At 49.0% G+C, this 24,731-nt stretch overlaps 1 protein-coding gene across 1 annotated transcript; it reads right to left on the bottom strand.

Annotated features, from left to right (window-relative positions):
• Positions 1-8,342: 8,342 nt before the first annotated feature.
• SAP30L (SAP30 like) lies at positions 8,343-24,702 on the bottom strand. Its single transcript, XM_029583362.1, has 4 exons — positions 23,920-24,702; positions 21,796-21,918; positions 19,501-19,599; positions 8,343-19,010 (listed from the first exon to the last, which is right to left on the bottom strand). The coding sequence occupies exons 1-4, from the start codon at positions 24,142-24,144 to the stop codon at positions 18,882-18,884; spliced, it is 576 nt and encodes a 191-aa protein (XP_029439222.1). The 5' UTR covers positions 24,145-24,702; the 3' UTR covers positions 8,343-18,881.
• Between the last annotated feature and the right edge of the window lie 29 nt (positions 24,703-24,731).

The raw sequence follows: 24,731 nt of genomic DNA, 5'->3' as shown, positions 1-24,731 counted from the left end.
GCCCTCCTACCATTAAAAGCAGAAACTATTTTTAGCACTGGCGAACCATCTAAAGCATGTGCAGCATCTGCGGGAAGGGGGTAGGAGGGATTGAAATCCTTCGGTGCGAATTTAGGATCCCCTACAGAAGACCTGGGTGATCAGCCTCACCTTGCTGAAAACAACAGGGTGCTCTGGTTATTCTGATTGGGAAGAGCAGTCCGAGCCTTACAGATGACTCCATTGCACACACTGGGACGCATGCATTCATCGGCCTGTGTAATAGACGCGCTATTTCCCCAGCGCCCGATGTACAGCATACGCACACGATTAATGAGGAATAAATAGATTGCCGGAATTATGTGGATGGAGAGCGACCTGATTTACAAGTTTTTCTGTACCAGCACCTTGCAGCTAACCCGAAATACTTTAATTTGGGGAATGGAAGTTGGACCCACTTTAGAGAGTCCACGGTGGAAAGAAATGGCCTAATCTTCCTCCTGGAAAACTCTGCCACAATATTAGTCCTTCATCTGAATCCATATAAAAGCATGAAGTGCAAATAGGAGGCGAGAGAGAGAGAGAGATGTGTCTGTATAGACGCATGCACGCAGCTTTTTCTGACTTTAAAACTGAGGCAGTGGCTAAAGATCGCGACTGTTCAGCTGGGTTGGGACTTGTTTACGCGGCCTCCTCTCCAGGTCCCCGGACCTAGTTGTATAGGTAATTATGGGGTTCCTTTATCTGATCCCCTGGGAGTCACATCTTATCTCGGAGCTGGTCGGGCAAGGGTTAAAGTGGACAGCTCGGCAGACAGCACGGAGCCACATAAAATACCAACCTGACATTAAGACTAGAGCGGGGGGGGGGGGGAAAGGTAAATGGGCAGGAACCCCTGAAAAATAACGTGAAGCTTCCCAGGAGCTGTATCCACGGGGGGGGGGGGGGGGGGGGGGGGGCCTTCACTCCGCAGCCTGTCAGCGCTGCACACTGTCAGCCGCACAGCGCGCAAACCAACCCCCCCTGGAAATGGCTCAGCGCGGAAGGACCAGGAGCTGCCACTGCAGCACTGGCCCCCTCCCCATTCACCTCTGCTCCCGACCGGCCCTTCCCCAGGTTTGCAAAGGAGCAGCTGCTCCTTTCTTCTCATTGGAGGCTCAGTCCTGATTTATTTATTTATTTTGCTGGCTGTGTTTCTTTCCTCCTCCCCCCTCGGGTAGGCAAGGTGAGGTTTATCCACGGTTGGGGGGGGGCATTCTGGTCTCTTAAGGTAGCCCTAGCCATGTGGCTGTCTCCTCCGTGATCAATAATTGGGCAATAATTTGTTTTTGATGTCAAGATGGCGTCAAAGATAAGAACAAAATCTCTCGGTCTGGGGTTAAAAAGCCAGGGGGAAGCCTGCCCTAAGGTCGACCTCCACGTAATAGCTCCAATGGCAGGGAGTAGGCGCAGGTGAGGGATTTATGGACGCTGCCTCCTTTTCATCCTGCCCCGCCAGCTCTTCAGATCCCAGATGCTTTCAGAAATACATCGGAGTTGCTGTTGGATGAGTCAGGTTGTCTTGTCTCTGCAAGAAACTCCCCCTAGCAGCCACCCAAACATGCAGGACGGTGTCTCTCCGGGTCGGCCTGCCCTTCCGTAGTCCCCCCCTGCCCCTCCGGGGACTGGGAGAGAACCAGACTGACACGATCCAGGGCCAGGCAAGGGATTGCTCTCCTAGTCCCTTACAGATCGCACAGCAAAAGCAGGAATTTCAAGTCTAGTGGAGACGAGGGTGTTCGTATGTTATCTGCATGTACACCAAATGTATGTACGCGTGCGTAAGGAGTGGGATTGGTTCCTAGAAAACCGAACCATGTCGTTTTTTGAAGGCTAGGAGAAGTGGATGACTGTGTCTCCCCTCTCCCTCTAGCTCTGCCAGGGTACCTCAACCAGGGATTGCCCTCTTCCCCACCCCCCACACACTGAGAACGGTGCAGTGCTTCCCCGTTCACCCTTATCAGCTTGCCTATATTTGACAATGACCCCTGGCTCTAAAAAAAAAAAAAAGCCCTGAATGGGGACATCTTAGAAAGCTCTGCTTGCCAGCAGATACACAACCAACCCCGAGGACATTGCACAGTCCTCACTGGCCAGGAAATCAGAGTTCCCGAAACTGTCCCATGTGAATGAACATGTGAATGAGGGCTGCACATCTGGAAGGCCCCCTTCTCCGTGGTGTGGCTTGTAGATTGTTATAATCCTTCAGGGGAGTGGGGATAGCAGCAGGAGGGAGGATATACTGATCCTCATCCTTCCGTGGACAGAGAATTGTTCGGGAATCACTAGCGAAGAAGGCCGGGTTCAATGGCCGCCACCACCACCACCACTCCTCCCCTCCCCCATAGCTCAAACCCCAAAGAAGCCCACCCAATAATCCCCCACCCCCGACATCGTTAAATAAAATCAATAGACAAGATTTTTCATACATAACATTTGTAATGGAATAGTGAGAATTATTTATACTAATCGTGAATTGCTACTATTTGTGAATTTTTTATATTATAATTTTATAGTTATTGATTTATATACTTTGCTTAATTAGATATTGTATTTTACTGTGTTGTAATCCACTTTGTATCCCACCTTTTTCCAGAATTGGATTCAAAGAGAAACTGCATGGCCATAGCACAACAACTCTTATAAACAAAGGACAATACAAGAAAACCTAAAATAACTTTCTGGCGCTCCAAAATTCCAATTTAGGGGGCTCATGGCACCTGCAGTAGGGGGATGCTATACAAGCCCAACACCTCCAGTGAAAAAAGCAGCAAGGGGCCATCCAAAGCCACCTTATACCCTGATAACGTTTTGGGGACAGAAGCAAAACAGTGCCTTTACCCTTCAATGATACAGGAAGCTTCACCCTATCCATTAAGGATAGGGTGATAGCCAGACCTCCAAAAGCATTATTTTATATATATAAATATAAATGTGTGGGCAATCCCCATCTTAGCCATAGAAACTGAAGTATGAACAGACCCGTCTCTTTGAAAGTCTAAATCCCACCCAAGTGTAGTCATCGAGGGACCAGAGAAGCCCATCAACGGCCTATTTTGAGTCCTGGCTCCCTCAACAATTAACCCAATGTTGCAGCCATGAGCCCCATTAAAGTGCCCGGAAACCTGCTACAAAAAAAGAAAATCTCCACCACCAAACCTACCCAAGGGCAATTAAATCAGGCCCTAGGGTGAGGCTGGAGGGAAGAGAGCAGGACCGTGAAAGCACTGCTGACCGGTACAAGCCAACAAAGCTGCTGGCTTCTCTAAGCAGGGCTCCTCAACCCTGACCTGGGGACTCCACAGCCAGTCGGGGTGTCAGGATATCCACAAGGAATGTGCATGAGATAAATTTGCGTATCACAGAAACTCAGTATATGCAAATTTAACCCATACAGTAATTCATATTTTTGAATTACCCACGGCTCTTCTTGTGCTTTTGTTTTTGGCGCCAATTTTTCTCCTCTCATTTGGCAATCGGCAATACTTAGATTTTTTGCAACTTGAATGTAGACTGGATTAAATATGACATTCAACATTGTTAATTTTTCCTGTATTAAATTTTGTTAATTTTTATGACTTGTCCATCTATGCTGAAAACCCGACTGGCTGTAGGGTCCCCAGGAAAGATTTGGGAAGCTCTACACAAGTTCACTGGAGTAAGTGACCGCAGCGGGAAATAGCGAGCCGCTTGCTGATGGTCTTCCAACATCGCCCCCGCTAGCGGGCTGATACAGTAAAGTGCGCTCCAGTGGAGCGCACTGTTAGCCCACGTTTGGCCGCATGTTTTCAACGTGCTATTTTTACCCCTTATACAGTAAGGGGTAATAGCGCATTGAAAACGTGCGGCCAACCCCCCCGAAACTAATAGCGCCCGCAACATGCAAATGCATGTTGATGGGTCTATTAGTTATTCCCACGCGAGCCAGAAAGCAAAATGTGCAGTGAAGTCACACATTTTACTCTCAGAAATGAACTCCTGCCAAAGGCTGGCGTTAATTTCTGCCGGCGCCGAGGAAGTGCACAGAAAAGCAGAAAAATCTGCATTTCTGTACACCCTCCGACTTAATATCATAGCGATAATAAGTCGGAGGCCCCAAAATTTAAAAAAAATTAAAAATCGGCCCGCGGGTCAGAAGACAGACGCTCAGTTTAGCCGGCCTCCATTTTCCGAACCCGTGGCTGTCAGCGGGTTCGAAAACAGACGCCGGTAAAATTGAGCGTCGGCTGTCAAACCCGCTGACAGCACCGTTTCTGTCAAAAAGGAGGCGCTAGGGACGCGCTAGTGTCCCTAGCGCCTCCTTTTACCACTCTCCCATGCGGTTTTCTGTATCTGTCCATAGGAAAGGGAGTCCCTGGTTCTGTACTCACTTTCTCGCTCCTCCTGCAGACTCGGGAAGAGGCTTCCTGATTTTTCTGTACCAAAGGAAGGGTTCCCCAATCAGAACTAAAAAAGGGCAACTGAAATGATAAAGGGAAGGGAGCCTCTCCCCTATAAGGGTTAGGGCTCTTCAGCCTGGCTGAGAGGAGATATGAGAGGGGCCTATAAAATCACGAGTGGTGTGAAACGGGTAACTAGAGTACTAGGAGGAGGGGATGCTCCATGAAGCTAAGAGGTTGGAGAAAGTACTTCTTCACGCAGTGCACAATTAAACTGTGGATTTGTTGCCCGAGGAAGTGGCAAATGCAGTTAGCAGAGCTGGGTTTAAAAAGGATAGAGACAAGGGCCTGGAGGAGAAGGCATGGAGATGTGGTTATGAGCAAGAAGGAGTAAATCTGTTCTTTGGGACGCGACTGCGTACTTGTAGCCTGGACTGGCTGCTGTTGGAGACAGGATGCTGGTCTTGATGGACCCGGGCTGGTATTTCTTATATTCTTACTCTGTGGGACAGAGCAGTGTGAATTTTCCATCTCTTGGCCAGGCTTACAGCAGTCACTGCTGACACTGGATTTGTTCTTTTAGACTATATTTCACTTTTTTAATTGAAAAACACTTTGAGGTGGCTTTAAGAAGAATAGAAAGGTAGGTTTGTTTTGCTTTTTTTTTTTTAACAATCTTGCCTGTAGGACAACAGGTACTGCCCAAAGCCTCTGCACCAAGGGAGCAAGTTGCTTTTCACTGTATAGAAAGGATGGGCCTTCTTTTTAGGCTGCCACCTGGTGGTTGCTTTGTATAATTGCAATCTCCTCAAGTCTCCAGCGCAATTCCACAGGGCTGGAGCTGAGCGGAGCGCTACATCCCTCCTCTGAACACCGTACTGCTATTAAGTGGCTAAACAGAAGCAACTAATGTCAAGACACTGCCACTTTTAATGACAATGCTTTTCAGGCACAGGTAAGTAAGAGGAATTAAACTCCACTTGCATAATTTGATTTTCAAAAATTGCATGCAGCTAATTTCTCTTTGAAGATTAGCTCAAGCGACGTGGGTACAGAGGTGACTGCATACTCGGCTGCTCAGCAGCCTTATCAAAATGTATTTATTACACAGTTTTCTATACTGCAAGCTGACCAGGGCAATTTGCAACATAAGTTTGAAATACAATAAAAACAACACACACTTTTCAAAATAAACATTCTACGAAAACTAAACTTTCACTGATTATAATGTAGAAACAACCATGCCTCCAATTTAATATCCAAAGGAGCTGAATTCCAAAGCACTAGGCCCTGTACATTCCTTCGCATCTCCCCTCTTTTCACCCTGTTCACATCAGGTATCACAAACAGCGGTCCTTCAGCCGAATGCAAATCCCATCGTGGTATATACCTCTGAACTTGATTCATTAGGTAACTTGCACCCTTAGCATGATCAACCTTATATGGCAGGGTCATAATCTGAAACGTAAACCTTTCCTTGTCCCAAAATATATTGTCCATACAGCTGTATTCCACCCAGGAGAATCAAAGTAGTGCATTAGCAGGCCGATACAGTACAGTGGGCTCCGGCGGAGCGCACTGTTAACCCGCGGTTGGACGCATGTTTTCGATGCGCTAGCTTTACCCCTTATTCAGTTAGGGGTAATAGCGCGTTGAAAACGCACGTCCAACCCCTCCCCCCCCCCCCCCCGAAACATGCAAAATGAATGTTGATAGGCCTATTAGTTATTCCCATGCGATTCAGAAAGTAAAATGTGAAGCCAAGCCGCACATTTTACTTTCAGAAATTAGCGCCTACCCAAAGGTAGGCGTTAATTTCTCTGGGCACTGTGAAAGTGCACAGAACAGCAGTAAAAACTGCTTTTCTGTACACCCTCCAACTTAATATCATGACAATATTAAGTCGGAGGTCCTAAAAGTTCAAAATTAATTAAAATAAAAAAAATTTAAAAACAGCCCACGGGGCGGAAGATGGACGCTCAATTTTGCCGGCGTCCGGTTTCCGAACCCGTGGCTGTCAGCGGGTCCAAGAACCGATGCCGGCAAAATTGAGCGTCGGCTGTCAAACCCGCTGACAGCCGCTGCTCCTTTTACTGCACGTTGCAATATGTTAGCATATTTTTATTTACTGTGCGTTCGCCCGCGTTTCTTTCTGTATCGGCCTGTAGGAAAGCAAAGTGTAAGGTTATCCGATGCCTTCCTTCAGTCTCCATCATACCTGCAGCTCACGCTTGTGCATCTCTCAACTTCCCCTTCTCCCCAGGGCTTCCCAAACCTCTCCTGGTGACCCTACAGCCAGCTGGATTTTCAGGATCTCCTCCATGAATATTCATCATGTATACTTGCATAAAATGGGGCTGGCAATGTATGCAAATTGATCTCCTGCATATTCATGCCAGCTAATCCACGAGTGACTGTGGGGAAGCCCTGATAGAGCGGCAGTTTCCCTTTAGCTCTGCAAACTGCACCTTCCCTTTGCCAAAGATGTCCCACTTTTTTATTTTGTAAACCAGAATACGCCCTCACTTTCAGGGCCATGGAGTCATTGCAAGTAACCAGTGCCAGAACGCCACTTGTTGCAGCTGTAGCTCTCTGCAAACTCATTGGTTTGCTAATTCTCTTGCAGGCCTTTTTTTCTCATATTATGGCACTAGAGATTCCAATTTATCGTCAGCCACGGTTGATAAATTCAAGAATAGAATTACTTTTTCAAACTTTACGCGAGTGGCTGCATTTGCTATTGGCCACTTCACGTCAAGCAGCTTTTAGTGAAGTATTTCTCTACTGCTCCTTGGCTTACTTTTGACTAAGATTTAAGTGCAGGCTCCAAGGCATTTATGGGGCAGGGGAAAATAAGGGGATCCCCACTAGGGATACAATAATGTTAAATCCTCTTGCTGGGGCAATAGTCCTCTTACATTAAATTTCTCCCTCTTGTCAAAGGTTTCATCGGTCACAGCCACTTGTGCGGGAGTGGGGGCTGATACTCTGCTGAAGGCTCCTTGGTGCTGTGCTCCAGCAATTACAAAAACAAAAGTTTTAGTTAACTTTATTGGCATGACAATTTCCCACGTGTTGCCAAAATAATACAGAAACAAATAAACCGGCTGCATTCTCCGTCACATGGACGCTTAGGCAGTGCTGCCCTCCTCTGGTCATATAAACTGCTTACAGTATGGGCTCCAGCAGGCGATTGCTCAGCAAACATTCAGGCTGAGCGCCCCCTTTAGCCCCAGTTGGCTACGCCTTTTAGACGTGCTATTACTACCCCTTATACTGTAAGGGGTAGTAATAGCGTGTGGAAAATGCGCAGCCAACCACCCCAAAACTAATAGCGCTCTTCCCATGCAAATACATGATGTTGAGCCTATTAGTTATTCGGCCAGAATACTGAAAGTAAAAGGTGCGGCCAAGCCATCAATTTTACTCTCAGAAAATGCCTGTCCAAGGGCAGAAAAAGCTGCTTATCTGTACACCCTCCGACTTAATACCAGAGCAATACGTCTTCAATGAGCATTGAATTTATATGCAGGCCATGCCCACTCAGCCAAACAAGAGGTGGGGTAGCAGAGTTTGGGGCATGCCCTAAGCCAGTGACTGCAAACTCCAGTCCTCAAGTGCCACAAACTGGCCAGGTTTTCAGGATATCTACAATGCGTAGGCATGAGAAAGTTGTATGCATTGCCTCCATTGTATGCAAATCTCTCTCATGCCTATTCCTTGAGGATATCCTGAAAACCTGGCCTGTTTGTGGCACTCGAGGACTGGGGTTCACCATCCCTGCTCTAGCCCATCACCATCGCAGAAGAGCTACGTTTGAGGGGGGGAGAAAGGGGACATGGAGCATTCCCCCCGCCCACCCATGGATCCACACCGATCCCTGTAGCGCATTCAGGCCTGCTGCGGCCTCGGGAACAGACCAGGAACACCACAAGACTTGACTCGTCCAGTTCTGGTGCAAGTATTTATTTACAGTGCTTCACAAATACAGAAACCAAAAGAGTAGCTCAGCTCCCATCAGGCACAAACTATCAAGTAAACCTACTCTGTATGGACCTACCCAGAGGTCCTAGCAGCTCCATGGGGCCTGGGTTCTTAGAGTAGGCCCTTCATTCAGAATCCCTTGTGGTGTTCTGCCTTAAGGAGGGGTTAGAAACCTGAACCCGGCTCCTTAAGATAGTAGAAAGACTCCATCACAATCCCACAACCCAACCATTCACTGGCACATAGAGCCCATATCCTGCCCACCCCACCCGCTGTCACATACACACTGCCCACATCTCATTTACAAACTCACACAAGCAGACACAGACCCTACCCTCTTACGTACAGACACAACCTCATTCCAACCCCTATACATAACCTTTACACATAGACTTCACTTACCACTGCAGCCCTGCCAATGACAAAATGTTAGGTTAGGATATACTGCATGTCCACGTGGGATGGAGGGGTGGTGAATGCTGGGGGAAAGAGTGGAAAGAGTGCAGAAGGTTAGACTGCAGCTGAGGGCAGAGACTGCTGGGGTTACAGAAGGTGGTGGGGGGGGCGGGGGGTGTGTGTGCAGATGTTGGGCAGGGGATGGAGAGAGCACTGGGGAGAAAAAGTGTTGAGCTCCTCCGATCTGATATATCCTCTGTGGGGTTTTCAATATGCATCAGTGAAGTCCTGTGGTTTACCATCTCTAAGGGCAACAGCCTGACTTTGGTTGCTGAGCAACAGCATTCAAACACCAGGAAAGAGCTAAAGGAGAAACTGGCATGCCGGAGACAAAAACACGCCAGGGAAGGTCACGGCCGATTACGATGCTGCTGCCTGTGGCAATAGTAGAAAGTCAACTGCACTTAGGTTTTCAAAATAGTCTCGACTGATGTGCATGAGAATTCAGCACCATGACCCACCCTGCAGGACCCCCTCAGCGTGTGATCCCGGCTGGCATTAGCACCCGCCCTGCAGGACCCCCTCAGTGTGTGATCCCGGCTGGCACTAGCACCCGCCCTGCAGGACCCCCTCACCTTGTGATCCCCGTTGGCACTAGCACCCGCCCTGCAGGACTTGCTCAGCATGTGATCCCCGTTGGCACTAGCACCAACCCTGCAGGATCCCCTCAGCGTCTGATCCCGGTTGACACTAGCACCCGCCCTGCAGGATCCCCTCAGCGTGTGATCCCGGTTGACACTAGCACCCGCCCTGCAGGATCCCCTCAGTATGTGATCCCAGTTGGCACTAGCACCCGCCCTGCAGGATCCCCTCAGCGTGTGATCCCAGTTGGCACTAGCACCCGCCCTGCAGGATCCCCTCAGCGTGTGATCCAGGTTGACACCAGCACCCGCCCTGCTGGATACCCTCAGCGTGTGATCCCGGTTGACACCAGCACCCGCCCTGCTGGATACCTTCAGCGTGTGATCCCAGTTGGCACTGGCACCAACCCTGCAGGATCCCCTCAGCATGTGATCCCGGTTGGCACTAGCACCCACCCTGCTGGATACCCTCAGCGTGTGATCCAGGTTGGCACTAGTATCCTCAACTGACAAAGATGCATTCAAGAGTCTGATACAATCCATCAAAATCAGCCAATGGCAACAACTAAGTAATTATGAACAGAGAAAAGCTCCTCCAACCACTGAATTCAAGTTTTAAAGCAGGCCAATGTCATTTTTTAAATCTGAGGTGGTATAGCTTTTATTGAAATGGTAAATCGGGCACAAAGTTGCTGCTGGTTACAATACAGAGTCTTTGTCTCCTACACAAGTACCGAAGCCTGACATTTGTTACAGATTGCAAACAGAAGAAAATACTGAAAGACTCACTACACCTTGCTAGAATTGCTTCTTGAGAATACACAGCTCTACATTAAAAAATGTAAAAAGGCAAGTCATCAAAAAACACTTGGCAGGAACAGCCCCAAAATAAGAGTCAAAGAGCACTGTGCTCCGAGTTATTATTATTAAAAAAAGTCCCAGTCCTATCATAAGAAAAACAGTTTAGAGGGGAGGTAAAATCATCCCCAGTGCTCAAGGACCTACGACTGGAAGTGTCCTTTTACTCATTATTCAGAAAGTGGCTAGCCCAGTGGCCCGGTGCTATGTATTGCCCTGTAGAGGTCCAGGCCCAAATCACTGCTCTGACTGGCTGAAGCTTGGGATGCTGCAGTGGCAGTGTTCACAGCCCCTCCTGCTCCACGGTGACACCTAGTGGCCAGACTTAGGGTCCATGTTAGCCTGATTCCCAAGGAGGCAGCCATTTGTGGCTCCACAGCTGTTGCCACAATGACTGGACTGAGAGGGGTGGAGAATAGAAAAAGGGCTCCTGCTGCCACAGCCCAGCAGAAGCCCAAAAGCAACAGGAAGAAACTGCCAGGCCAAAGAAAAACACATTATCTACACAAATATTCATGAAGAACTCGGGTGGGGAGAGTTATAGAATTTAAGGTCATATTCCTCATGCACCCTACCAGCTTTGCTCTAAAGGACACAGTTCATGATCTCTAGGCAGGGAAACACCCAGTGACCAGACAGACAGTCATGTGTGCTCGGATAATTATCCGACTTCAAAATAACACTTCTATTGTAAGCAATCAGGTACAAATCTAGCTTATAATCTGCTCTGATAAGTCACAAAGCATAATAAAAAAAAATAAATCAAATCTCCTGCTGCCTGCAGAATGGGATGGGTGCAGGAGCAGTAGGTTTGGCTCAGCCATAAAGGCCCAGCCTCCAATGCCTTTTTGAAAGGCATACAAGGTGCCCTTAGAAAAGGCAGAGTAATCCTGGTCAAATCAGTCGGCAGAGTTGCCACATGGGAGATCTAAGCACAGCGCGCATGCAGAGTGCAGCCAGTCTGCCTTCGGTGGCACGAGAGCAAATTATCAAAGGGTTAAAATTGGATCCACGCGTGAAGCAGGAGGCGTCGCGCTGGTGGATGAGCCGAAGGCCAGCATTCGGCACGCGTAAAAGCTGATCTTCCACCACCCTGTACACGGGCGAGCTTGCTTTTAAGGATCGGCCGCCTCCGTGCGTACGCTAGCAGTTAGGGGTCCTGCTAAAAATTTACCCCAGCGCTTAAGAAAAAAAAAAAACAGGACGGGCTGGGAGCGAAGCGACATTTACAGGGCAGGAACAGAGAATGCAACAGCCAATGTTGACCGGTTTACAGGTTTTAAGTCATTGATGCCACCGAGTACAACACTGGCTTTGACGGGGACGATTCTCGCACTCCCCACAGAGCAGGAGAGCCCAATGGGTACTTTTTAGTCACAGTTGCTGTAGCAAATTTCAAAGCCGTCTCCTTTTACTTTAGAACGTGCCCAAAGGGAAAAAGGGAGCCCACTCAGATCTGCAGCTGCTTTCGGATTTTCAAAACCGTGCGTCTAGTCTTCTCCTCCCGACAACACCTCCACTCCAATGTGGGGGAGGGAACAGTACATGGGGTGCGGACCTACGGGGCAGACGCTCCTCAAACGACACATTTCCACGGGCGAGATGCGTTTTGCTCACAGGAAGCCTTTTGAAGATTGCCCTCCGAAAACGGGGGGGTACTCCTGGCGAAAGGCAAGGCCTATGGCAGGCAGGCTTACATCAACTGGTTCAGGGGTGGAGGAGAGATGTCACAATTTCGACTTTCGGCATGAAGGTCTTTTACTGCTGCATGTGGGACTCACGTTTGGATTCCGGCAAAGGCCGGGCGAGCAGGGATGCGGGGCCTGGGAAGAGTAATTTTCAGAAGCCACTCACCTAGATGCAAGTGCGCCCTGAAAAGCAGCCAGGCTTAACTCAGCTTCAGGTTGGCGTGGGGGGTCCCATAATGGGCCGCGTCTCTAGCTGCACTGGGAGGTGGCACTCCCAGCAGGGGGGGGGGAATAACTCACATAGGTTGCACGATCAAATCTCTTTATCATGCAAAATAAATATCCACAGGAAAAAACAGTGGGTGCAAATACTTTATCCCTATGGCAGCTTTCAAAGGGTAAATACGGGTGGATTTTCAGTTTGAAATCTCAGGCAAAGGCCAGCAGGAAAAGTCTGGGGTAATGCAGGTAATCTGTAGAATGCCTCCATACACGTTCCATCCAGAAAACACAATTTAGCTCTATCAAGATCCTTTAGCAGCCAGAAAGCAGGTACAAAAAACCAAAACATCCAACATGCACAGGTAACACTGGGACGCTCTCCACTCACTGAACGGGAATGCTGAAACCCATGGCTTGCAGGTGATGCACGTGGCTTTGGGGCCGAGTGTCACCTACTGGGGGAAAACAAAGCCCTCTGCCTCAGTGTGGGCCGAGGACCTTCTGTTGCCCAGTCTTCAGCGCAGTTACTGTGCTTCTCAGGGCCTGGTAATTCCAGTCCCATTGCTGGAATCCTGGCCTCATGAGCCTTCAGGCACAGGTTTTCCCCTCTGCTCCTAGTCTGGGTCATTGTAGCAATGGTCCTGGGAGCCAGGCACCAAGAACCCTGTAGGTTTGGCTAAATCCGACTAGCAGGGACCACCCTGGCTTGACCATGACTGCACACTGCCCCTCCTTTCTATAGATTCAAGTGAACTAACATAAGAAGCATGGCTCTTGAAATCACTTAACCACTGCATACAAACTCCAAGTGGAATATACACAACTTGTAATGATTAAAATGGGTTTCCCAGTCTCATTTCAGAACCTGGGAAAAAAAAAAAAAGAAAAAAAAGCCGTAGGCTACACAGTTAGGTTTTTGAGACCCTGCCAGCCAGCTCGGCCCATGTTTTTATGTCCGCCCTAGGCTGTGCTCTCTCTCGGACCTTTTCTCTCTCCATCCTAGAACTGTCGTTGGTAAACTCATCTGACCACCAACCAAAGACAGAATGAGGAAGATGGCGCGACTGTTCGTGCCTGCGGTTCAGCAATGCCTGCATCTGAAAACCACTATTTCTTCCAAAGTTTATACTTTTCTTTTTTCACTTTAATAAGTTTCCCAGGTTCACTTCACAAACAGGATCCAGTGAAAGACCAGCTTTTTTCCCCAGCTCGCTAAAATTGTCCCAGTGATTGCAAATTTAAATTGTACAGCAAGTAGGGGACCTGCAGCCCAGAACTGTTAGCTTACTGCTGCACAATGAAAGGATACTGTGCGCCCCTGTGACCCTTCTCTCTGCCCCCTCTCCCTAAAACCCTACACTTAGACTCAAAACATCATTATGTGACGAGAGAGAGAATAAAACTGATGATATCATAAGGCCCCTGGCGTTGAGCCATGGCGCTCCGTACCTTGAGTACTGGGTGCAGTTCTGGTCGTCCCACATCAAAATGACGAAGAGGAACTAGAAATGGTGCAGAAGAGGTTGACAGAAATTAAGGGACCAGAAAGACCCCTCCCCCCCTATGATGAGAGAAATACACAGGTGAGGACCTTTCAGCTTGGAAAAGAGGCGGCTGAGAGGGGACATGATGGAAGTTTATAAAATCATGAGTGGGGCAGAAGGGGTAAAACAAAAGGATGGTTATTTACCCTTTCAAATACTACTAAACCAAGAAGGGGACACGCCCTGAAATGAAGAGCCAGCAGATTTCAAGCTAATCGTAGAAAGGACTTTTTCCCTCCGCGCACTGACAAGCTGTGGAATCTGTTGCTAGAAACCATGGTCAAGACTAGCATGGTGGGGTTTAAAGAGGTATGGACACGGTCCTGGAGAATCAGGTACACCAAAGAAAGCTAGTGCTATCTCTGGGCAAGCGTAACAGATCTACTCTGGGATCTGCTGGGGCCATGTCCTGGACTGGGCACTGTTCAAGACAGAATACCAGGCCTGAAGGATTTTGGGCTAACCCAGCATGGCATTTCTTAGGGGTTTTATGCTCTTGGGGGACTGCCGAGCTTGGCAAGTTATGCCAGTGAGGTTTAGGAACAAAGGCAAAACTTTGTGCTTGAATGCCTGAAGGTGGCCTCTTCACTCTATACTAGGCATGTGGCTACCACCGATACAGCGCAGGAAGCACAGCCTTCTCAGCGCAGGGGCATTTGTTACTGGCTTCTCGAATCTCGTCCCCATGCATGGTGCTGTTATAAAGCATCAGATGGCGATCAGCCAACCAGACTGACGGACTCCTCCCTCACAGATGGGAACAACAGGGCCCTTTCAGTGTACACGACTGGCTTATGGAAAAATGCTTCACCCAACCAACCGTATTTTTTTTTTTAATTGTTTCAATAGTGAAAGTGAAATGAGCTCAGGCATTTCCTTATTATTGCATCACCTGAAGCAGTAATGTGTCCCCCCATGGTCATTTATTTTCTGACTGGTGACAAGAGAGGCTCGGCCACAGGAATAGAATCTAGTTTCATTTCAAATCAAAATTACAGCTAGAGGTTGCTGCATTGGTGGTTTGATCATCTGTTAAGGCCTTTTTGGATGCAATGCATGCCACCATAAATGTATTCCTTATTTACTCAACATTTACATTCTAAGCAAACCAAACCCGTTCAGAATTTGCCCGTTTGATCTTGTAACACCCATCTCTATTGGTTTTAAAAAATGTTTTACCCATTGTAACTTGGAGCGCCTCCTCCCCTTCTATCACAGTCTCAGAACGTAATCCGTCAGTCACACCCGCCTGTCCGGGAACAGTCCCAGATCCGTATTTTGCCATTGGAATTTTAGGATTTACGTAGACTTGAAAATGATTTACTGTGACCGGAGGGACAGAAATCGCATTCCATGCCATTGTAATTACTTCAATATAACAATGCGATCACAAAACTATAAACCACTTTTTTTTTCCCCCGTCTTGTCCAAGCTTTCTTGGTCTTGAGTCTGAGAAAATAACTGCCAAAGAACTCCTTTTGTCTAAGGAGAAAGGTAATCTTACCTGATAATTTCCCCAAGACTTGAAGATGCTTCCCTTGGGTGTGGGCTTCATTGACAATCTTCTCAACTGGAAGTGAATTTTGCAAATTCTTTCCTGTGTTAAGTTTACTTTCCCCATTGACAGTGTCAAATTTTGCTCCCAGATAATTTAGGCTTGAGTGGGACTCAATTTTCTTGAAAAAATTCACCACCTAACCAAATGATTGCAAAGCTTGGAATACTCTGATATTTGCTGATGAATTCTCATTTTCTGAGAAGGCTCCAATAAGCCAGACATCCAGATAAGGGCAATACTAGTACACCCTCCCCGCTAAAAAAAAAAAAAAAAGCCACCATGAGCTTGCAGAAGGCACGCGGGGCAGTGGCCACACCATATGGATGAGATCTGAACTGAAAATGACTTTCCAGCACCACAAACTGCAGATATCTGATACTCTGTTCTTCTGATGGAAATGTGCAAATAAGCTTTTGTCTAGATGTTTTTCTCATCCAGGATGAGAGAAACACTCCTTTTCTTATGCTATTATGACCAACCACAAGGTCAGAGGACTCCTTAGTATCCCGTTCCAAGAGCCCCGACAGACAGGAAGTAAAGATCTCCTGGAAATGAAGGGAGACAGTCCCTCTTCCATAGAGGAGGTGGGGGCTCTGATTCCCCAAGAGAATCAACCATCTTGTGTCCCCCAGGTTTGCCTTATAGAAGGACCTTGTGCAGAAAAAGAGGCCATCTGGCTCTGAGCTCTCCTCAAAAGGAGCCCCCAATCCTTCAGGAGACAGCTCCAGAGGTCAAGGAAGACTGTTCCAGCTCTTGCACTCATTAAGCACTTAAAATGGCAGGGTCCTCCCCTCCTGATCCCCAAGCATGGGAAACCTTCCCCTGTCTCTCTCAGCTGCTGTGCATTCACACTTTGGGCCCATGGAAGGACTCTGGCAGCAGGCTCCACACAGCTGGCACTTTCTTCAGCCTCCATGCTTTCAGTGGGTTGGGGGTTTTTTTTCCCCCAACTTGACCAGCTATTTTGCCCAAGGCAAAGACCCCTTCAACAGGAAAGGAACAGGACCAGAGTCTCCAGTAACAGAGACCACTGAGGATAAGGAGAAAAGGAAATTGAAACCCTCAAGGGGATCGGAGCCCTTCGTGGTCTCAGGAACCCCAAGAGTACTCTCTCATCCCTTGGGCTCCATCGGGACCTTCCAAGGAGGCTCAACCAGGAGCCCTCCAAACACGAAGCAGTCCAGATCTGTCTGCGTTTGCTAAAGCCAGAGAAATACTGAAAAGGTTTACCACTGCACCCGCTCATGTATTGTGAATGAGAATATAAAATCGGATAAAACAAAATGAATGATGGGAAAAACCTGTAGTTCTCAATTTCCGTCTGCTGGCAGGAAAGCATAACCCACTTGTCTGGCCTGGTATAGCAGGACACCAAGGATGAAGATCGTTTAAAGCTATCTTTAATGAGATCTCTCTTGAGTGGCTAGTGAAGGCGCAGACAAGGAGTTTCCAAATTCAGTTTTCTTGGCGATTTTACACTGGGATGAGCTGTAGTGCACAAGGGAAAAAAAACAGGTAAGGACAGGTCAAGTCAGGATTGTAGTGGTCAGTCACCAAGCAAGCTGTTCCCAAAAACAGCCACTAGTACCCTCCCTACGCCTGCTAATTCAGCACTAAGCCCATCATGGCTCTGCCACACAGCAGTCCATCTGAACGCCCAGCTCTCCTGCGAGAGTCCCCCTGGGCACACGACTCGCTTTGCTTAGTGAGAACAGGATGTCCCAGGCTGAACCTGTAATGCAAGAAAAATCCAGCGGATAAAGCACACAGGCAAACTGATATTAGTGGTCGCTCGTCAAATTTTGAATCCAGGTCTCCACCGCTGAACAACTAACCCACCGCCTCCCATTCAGTATCACAAGCTAAGACAGATTTGCTGAAACCTCTCTTAGGCAGGGTCGTTCCTAACCGAAGTGCTGCCAAACAGAACCAAGAGCGCAAAAGCTTACACTGCCCCTGGTGAATCAGGAAGGGAACAAAAGGCATGTAATCAAAACCTACCCCAAGATCTCAGCCTCCCCCCTCTAGTGCATCTGAAGTTTTTCTTCTTTTTAAGTACTGTAATAGTATTCTCAAATGAGTTCAATTATTCCGGTAATTCCTCTGCAATCACTGAGAAAGTTCAACACAAAACAGACATGGGACTGAGAGCAGCTTACTGGAAAGATGGCAGAGAGCTAACAGTACGCAGAGTATGTCTTTAAATCACACCTCCCGTCCCCACCCTACCCTTATATACACGTTATTTTCTTTTAGGTAAATCTGAAGCATTATTAAAGCTCCTAGGTGTCTTTTATTGCCAAGTATCCCAACTACAACCCTGCATAACCAATTCTCTTCCATGGCTCAGACTCCCTCAGAGGGACGTGAAGTCGCGTGGCGTGCGACGTGTTACACAGTGCAAACGAGGGATATATTTATTATGTACAGTACTAGACACATTTTACAACAGCCACGAGGAGGATGGGGGGGGGAACCTGGTGACTGAATCTGAAAATTACATTTCCCAGAGCAGTAGGCAGAGGCCAACCTTGTCCAGTCTTCTCCCGGGGGGGGGGGGGGGGGGGGGGGGGGGGGGGTGACGACACCAGGATTCTCCCACCTTAGCACGAGGCACGCGAGTCTGTAACCACCTTCTTAATCTGTCCAGGGAAGTAAATCCAGCCCATGGTGGCATTCTGTGGACGACTGCCTTCCCGTGAACCAATGAGAAATGTCGTTATAAACCCCAGCAGCGAGGAGAAAAAAACACACACACACATTCATATAATGGGAGACATTCAAAATCCCTCCTGGTGTCCTCTTATCTTTTATCACTCAAAAAGAAAGTGCTCTGGTGTCCATCCAACCAATGAAACAAAGGGGGCGATGGAGGAGACGCGGAGGGAAATTCCGGAACGCCGCACTAATAGGGAAGGTCACAGCTTTGGCACTAAATGGCTTCAAAAGAAAACCAAAAGGCATTTTAGGAGAAACCCAAATTAGATAGCGCTGATGATGAAGCTCGATTCGGGTACAGACGGGACAGGAATTGGTTTTCAAGATACTGCAGAAGCAGAACCGGCTCCCGAAGGCTGCTAGGTAGCTACAGCGCGCCCCTAGCATAAAAGGGGGATGGATGAAGCCCAGTGCGGACGCATTCAGAATCCGTAGTCATCTGTTAAAGTTATGTGGGGAAAAGGTTTGTACAGGGAAGGAAGCACTTACTGTCCAGAGTCAGTCACCAAAGGCATCCTGGGCGCCTCCACCCTCACCCCCAACGCATTAGCAATGCGGCAAACTTCGGCCCGACGGCAGCTGACATTTCAGAAAGAAGAGGTTCCCGGTTATCCCAAACCATACGGACACGCATCTGAACGCCGGCGTCTGCCGGCAACGGCATCTCAGCGCCACCCACCCGCATGGGCTCCCGTGCCGTCTCCGGGTCCTCCGCTCGGCCAGGCTGCTTCCTTAGTTTACAAGCCGAGCTCCCTCCGAGCGGCAGCAGCTGAGGCGGCGGCTTCATTTACGGGTTATTTACAATGGAACTGAACAGTCCTCGCGGGGTTAATTGCTAGGAATCTCCAGGGGGGTCCCTCTCCGGCCCAGTCTCTTCACTCCAGCTGCTTACTGCTGTCCGCCTTCTGCTCCAGCCGGCCCTTGTTGCTCTTCACCATGTAAATGAAGCAGGTCAGGGTCTCCTTCTCGTTTACCTGAATGTTTCGGAAGTGGCGGCTGACAGTCTACGTGGAAAGGGAAACATATAAAAAAAAAAAAAAACAGACAGACAGACATGCTTCCATCACGAGCTCAGTCATAAAGTCAGGTTTCCTGATTTAAACACAAAACCCAGGGCTGGGGAGCTCAGGGGCACAGTCTGAAAGCACTCGGATACACTTCCATGGCAAAGATGGGAAACCTAGCAATACACAGTTACAGGAACTGCTCACAAACGGCACCGGAGCCACGGGGCTCAGGCGTCCCAAACGGCACCAGTACAGTGGGAAATGCTGCCAGCGTGAGCCTGGGGTAACGGATTTTATGTTGCGGCACAAAAACCACAAACACATGAGAAAGAGGCAGGAGCCAGTACTGTGCTGGTTGACTTTCAGAGACCCCTCACCTCTGCAGGTCGTGCTCGTTGTAGATCCCCCCTCCCCATGTCACCTCTGCCTGCCGTTCTTGCTCTACGACCCCCCCCCCCCCCCCGTGCTCACTCTAGACCCCTCTTACCTCTGCGAGCTGTGCTTTGTTGAGGCCAGGCCGGGTCTGCAGCTTGTAATGCCTTTTATAACGCCTCAGCGTGTTCACTTGCAGCTGGAACAAGTCAACCTGAAGTAAGAAGTAAAGAGCGAATGGCGAAGAAAGCTGGACAGTGGTTTACAGCAGAATAAAAGTGTGAGCTAAAACTTGCAGAATGAAGCAGAAACTTCTTTCCTATATCAAAGTTTCTTATATTTAAATTCCTCTCAAAGCCAGTGCATACCTGCCTAGATACTAATTAAGATGTTCTCTACAGCAAGTGCCCCACTCCTAGCTCTGCACCCAACTTCACATTCTGCTTTATTATATTTTACCTAGAATTTAAGTAAAAAGCGAGCCTCCAGCGATGAATAAATCGCTTCTCTCCCGGAGTTTCTGGATGCAGCCGGCCTCTTTATGATGCCGAGTTCCAGACAGGAGGCATTCAAGGAAGCCTCAGAAAAGGAACCGTAACTGGGAGGCTACGTTTTTTGGATATTGACGTCTCAGTGTTCGTTTTCCCGATTAAGGTCACTTTTTCTAAGCTGAAACACCTCCCCCCCCCCCCCCCCAGGAAGTACCCTGAGAAGAAACAGAATAGTTTCCCTTCTGTGTTGCTTGGGACCAGAATGACGTAGCGAAGGGCCGGATCCATTAAGGTTTTCCTTCCATGCTGCGTCAATGGGACTAAGGTACTAAGAGCGGTTACCCCTTACCTAGCTGGAGTCGCAGAATCACCGTGACCTCTGGTTCTCACAGCCCACCCCCGCGAGTAGCAGGACGTCGCTCTTAGGGGCCTGACACAGGTCCTGGCTATCCTTCCCATGGGTTTAACCCATTACAGCACTGATTTTTCCATGCTATTATGATCCCGTAAATAATGGGTTTTTGTTTTTTTTAGCATAGAAAACCCACTCGCTAGTTAAAACCCACTCTAGGGTTAGCGAATCTACATGTCGACTGCAGGGTAGCAAGCTTATTAGCTATTACCCTACCACGAAGAGAGGAGACAATGCCTAGCGTGCCTCCTTTTAACAGCAGAAAATGTAAGTCCCGACACAAAGCAGGGAGTTAAACTTCCTGCTGTAAGGAAGCAGCCCAAGCGTGAGAAATTTCCAACTCGGAACAAGTTCTTTCTTGGTTAGTGAAGGGGACAAAATAAAAAAAATATATATATCAGCTAATACATTTTATTTAAAAAGATGTCTTAAAGGACTCGAAAGAAAAAAAGCTGGATTTTTGGGCCGGGTGTGCGCACATGTGGAGCTTTGATCGTTTGCTGGGGAGCAGTACTGGAGTTAGCTGGGTTCGCCTCGTGGAGAGGACGCCGGTCCTGGGACCGAGCTCTGCTGGCATCCTTCCCTGCCTCAGTCACAGTCCGAGAAGGTGGCAGAAGCAGCCTGGTGGGGAGTGGCATGGGGGACCAAGAAGCAACCACCGCTCTCTCCCCCAGGATCTGGGGTTGCCCCAGAGACCTCTGACAGGTGGGAGAGCAGGGGAGTGGGGCGAGATTTGATTTCGGCGCTCTGGACCGAAAAGGTTGTACACTACACCGGGGGTGCCAAAATGACAGTTCAAATGCACTATTTTATCCATTTCTGTGGAAAAGACTTAAAAAAAAAATCCAGATCACCATTACTTCTGGCATTTTTTTTTTTAATTTTAAAAAGCAGACTGTGTTGGGACTGTGGCAGTACAGCAATGCAAGTTGTAGAAACTGCCTGGCAATGCGATTTTTTTTCTCTCGTTGTCACTCTGGGAGAGTGAAGCGCATCCCAAAATTATGAACCGGGCAAGCTTTTAAGTCCGTGCTGATCGCTGGTCTTTTGCTACTTGCCGGATTGAATTGGAGCATGGTTTGTTCTGCGCACCGCTAAGCGGAAGAGAGTCATTTTTTTAGCAGAGATTTGCAGTTCAATGGCATGCAAATGTCCAGTTAGAAGAAAAAAAAAAAAGTGCCTTTTCTGTTTAGTTTGCTTTTATACCTCATGGGGCATTTGCATGCCATGAGCTTACTGCACCCCTCAGGGTTATGGGTTTTTAAATCACATGCGCCAAGACAGACCCACACTACAGTTCTGTCTGATTTTAGCACTGGTTTTACCACATCAGTCCCCTTTTTCAGCTAAGAGAGCTAGGGCAAGAACCATCAATAGCTCCTGACCCAGTCTGGTTTTCGGGGTATCCACAACGAACATGCAACAGATAAGATTTCCCAGGCTGGGAGCTGCTACAAGTCTAGTTAATAAGCGAGGGTTAGTTGGTCTCCCAGGCGATGTGCCTCACCTCTGGGACATCCGTCTCGTGTTCGGGAGAATCACCCCCATCATCGCTGGTCTTTCTCTTCCTTTTGTTCCGAACGCTCTGAATGAAGTTTTTGTGGAAATCACAGATGTACAGATGTCTCACCTGCACAGCAAACAGTGGAGAGGAGAACTGAGAAGGGTGGGTTCTAAAGTAAGAGCAAATTCTTTTCTTTGCTCAATCATTAATTGCGAATGGCGGCACAGCTCTGTCCGGGTTTTCATCTTAGCATGGGTTCTGTAAAAAGTTCTGTTTCTGTGCCCACCAATTCTATTGACAACAGTAAGTGTGACATCTACAAAACCTGGTACCCATCAGGCGAGTGATCAGACGTAACTATCTGATCAAAGTCTGCTCACAACCAGTCACCACTATCCAGCAGTAAGGAAACGGCCAGCATCCGTCCCCCATCACAGCCGAGAATGCTGCCATAAACCTCAAGACAGCAAACAGCAAAAGCCACAAGCCCCCCCTGCCCTCTCTGTCACTTTACATAACATGTCCGCATTCCCCCATGATTTAATACCACACTGCACCGCCAGAGAAGTCTTTAAATCAATAGCAGGCGCACAGCATTAAGTAGATCAGAGCCGTTCTGGCAAACTGATTTCAGCTTTCGGTAAGAAATTGCTCCAGATAAACTGATCAAATGGCTCAAAAAGTATACACATGTTCCAGTCGAAGACTTTTCATGACAGAAGAGGGTAGAAGATGAGTAGTGATGCAATGGATAGCCACAGCATTGAAGCCTGTTAAAGCCACTGAATATACTACCTGGATTCATATAAACATAAGAAAAAAAAACAAACAATATTTTGCTACACAAGATTGCATGGCAAATTACAGCTATTTACTTCTTTTGCTGAAAGTTTCCGGAATTCAACAGGAAAGCTCAAACAAGGAGCAGGGGAGAAATTCTAAACCAGGAGGCCGTGGAATACTGTACATGATATATTTTGGATAGCAGGTCCCCAATACCTCAAAGCAAGGAGATAACGTCTTCACAGGCATAGGTGAACAGGACCATGGTAAGGAGGGCCAGACAAAAGACATTTAGTACAGACTTCCAGGATCCCTGTCTAACTTACTCTTTTGACACTAAACCTTGTCTCTGGACTCTTAGCATTACATAGTATTCTGCTTTGCCAGCCCTCTGTGAGATCAGAAAGAATACCGAAACACACAATAAAGTCAAGGACACGCACAGTTCTACCTTTGCCCCCACCAGTCGGGGAAACCTGCTTTGAATGGAGCCCTTTCTGATAAACATTGCCCTATATTAACAACAACACACATACAGCAGCCCATCCGTAGTCTTGCCAGAAATCCTGAGCTGTTACTCAGTGTCTCTCCACCTGGGCAGGCTGAGCGACCATGCTGGCCTTTGACCTTGCAAGCCTGATGCTCTCACTACCAGTTAGTCACAGGCTGAGATTCAGCAGGGTGGTCACCTGTCCTGCAAAATCTACGGGACAGACTCAAATATCTGGTTTGCAGCACGAGGAAAACTAATTTTTTTAAAAAAAAATGCCACAGGCTGACTACTTCAGGGATCTCCTGGAGTTAAAAGAGTTTTCGATCAATAACTTTTGCTGACTCCACATAAAATGTACTGACACTGCAACAGGCAAGGAATGCGAATGGAAAGGTAAACATTAATATGGGAAACTTCAATACTTTTTTTTTTGTTGGGAGGGGGGTGGGTGGCTCACTGAATGCATCCGCTGCCTGCAGCAAGGCAGGTTGCAACCATCTTTTGAGAACCGGCCAGAGACCGTGGCCAATGCCAGGCCTAGCCCCTCCCCCACTGAAGAAAGCCAGCGGCCCATGAACAGGCCGCCAGGGCACGAAACTTGGGATCGGCCATACCTCCCCGCCGCTCGGGGACTGCACTCGGTAAACGGCCAGGGCGCCCGGGTGGCTTCCGCCCTGATCCCCTAGGCCCCTGGGCAGGGGGGGGGGGGGGGGGGGGGCGGCACATGCAATGCTCCCTGCAAGCGCAGGACCGGCGAATGAAAGTTTGGGCTAGTGCTGTGGCCACGCCGAACGGCAGCGGAACGAGCCGAGCGGCCGTGGCCCGTGGCCCCCCGGGGCCCCCCCACTCACGCTCTTGTCGATGTCCAGCTTCAGCTTCTTCTGCGAGATGCTCTTCTGGATGCGCTTGCTGAAGGACGCGTTGCCGGCCGGGCGCACGCAGCGCTCCGCATCGTCGATCAGGCAGCAGCTCTGGCCGAAGAAGGGGGCGGAGGCGGGGGTGGCGGCGGCTGCCGCGGCCGCGGCCCCGGCCGGCGGCCCGTCCCGGCTGTCCTCCTCCGTGCTGAAGCCGTTCATGTCCCCCGTCGTCGTCGTCCCCCCCCCACCGCCGAGATCACCCCGGAGCCCGCACAGCCGGGGGCCGCCCAGCCCCGCAAGCCGTCCGGGAGCAGAGGGGAAAAGCCCGGATCGGGAGCCTCCCTCCTCTCCTCCAAGATCAGAAACTTTTCATGTGCACCCGAGATGGGGGGGAAGCCGGGAGAACTCCGAAAGCAGAAAAGTGCTCCCTGCAAAACGCCAGGAACTGCGCAGGCGAGGCCGCCCCCTTCCCCGGGATCGGGGGCCCAGAAATAAACGAACCGATCAATCCGGCCAAAGTACCTGCAGCGCAACAAAGATCCGATGCACCCAGGCTAAGTGCAAGGGCGGCGCAGCCGAGTGCACGAGTCGCAGAGGCCCGAGCCGAGCGCGCCGCAGCGTCCGGCGCGAGCCGGGAGCGAAGGGGGGGCGGAGCGGCCAACGAAGACCGAGAAAAAGAACAATAAGGCGCGGCGGTGGCAGCAAAACGCTCCCGCAGCTCCGTCCTTCGGCAACTGGCAGCCGCGGCCACCTACCCTTGGCAACGGAAGTGCCGCCCGCGCGCTGCCATTGGCGGCGGCGGCGGC

The sequence above is a fragment of the Rhinatrema bivittatum genome, chromosome 18 (genome assembly GCF_901001135.1).
Source record: "Rhinatrema bivittatum chromosome 18, aRhiBiv1.1, whole genome shotgun sequence".
NCBI classification, from domain to species: Eukaryota; Metazoa; Chordata; class Amphibia; order Gymnophiona; family Rhinatrematidae; genus Rhinatrema; species Rhinatrema bivittatum.
This window is presented reverse-complemented; position numbering and strand designations above follow the sequence as displayed.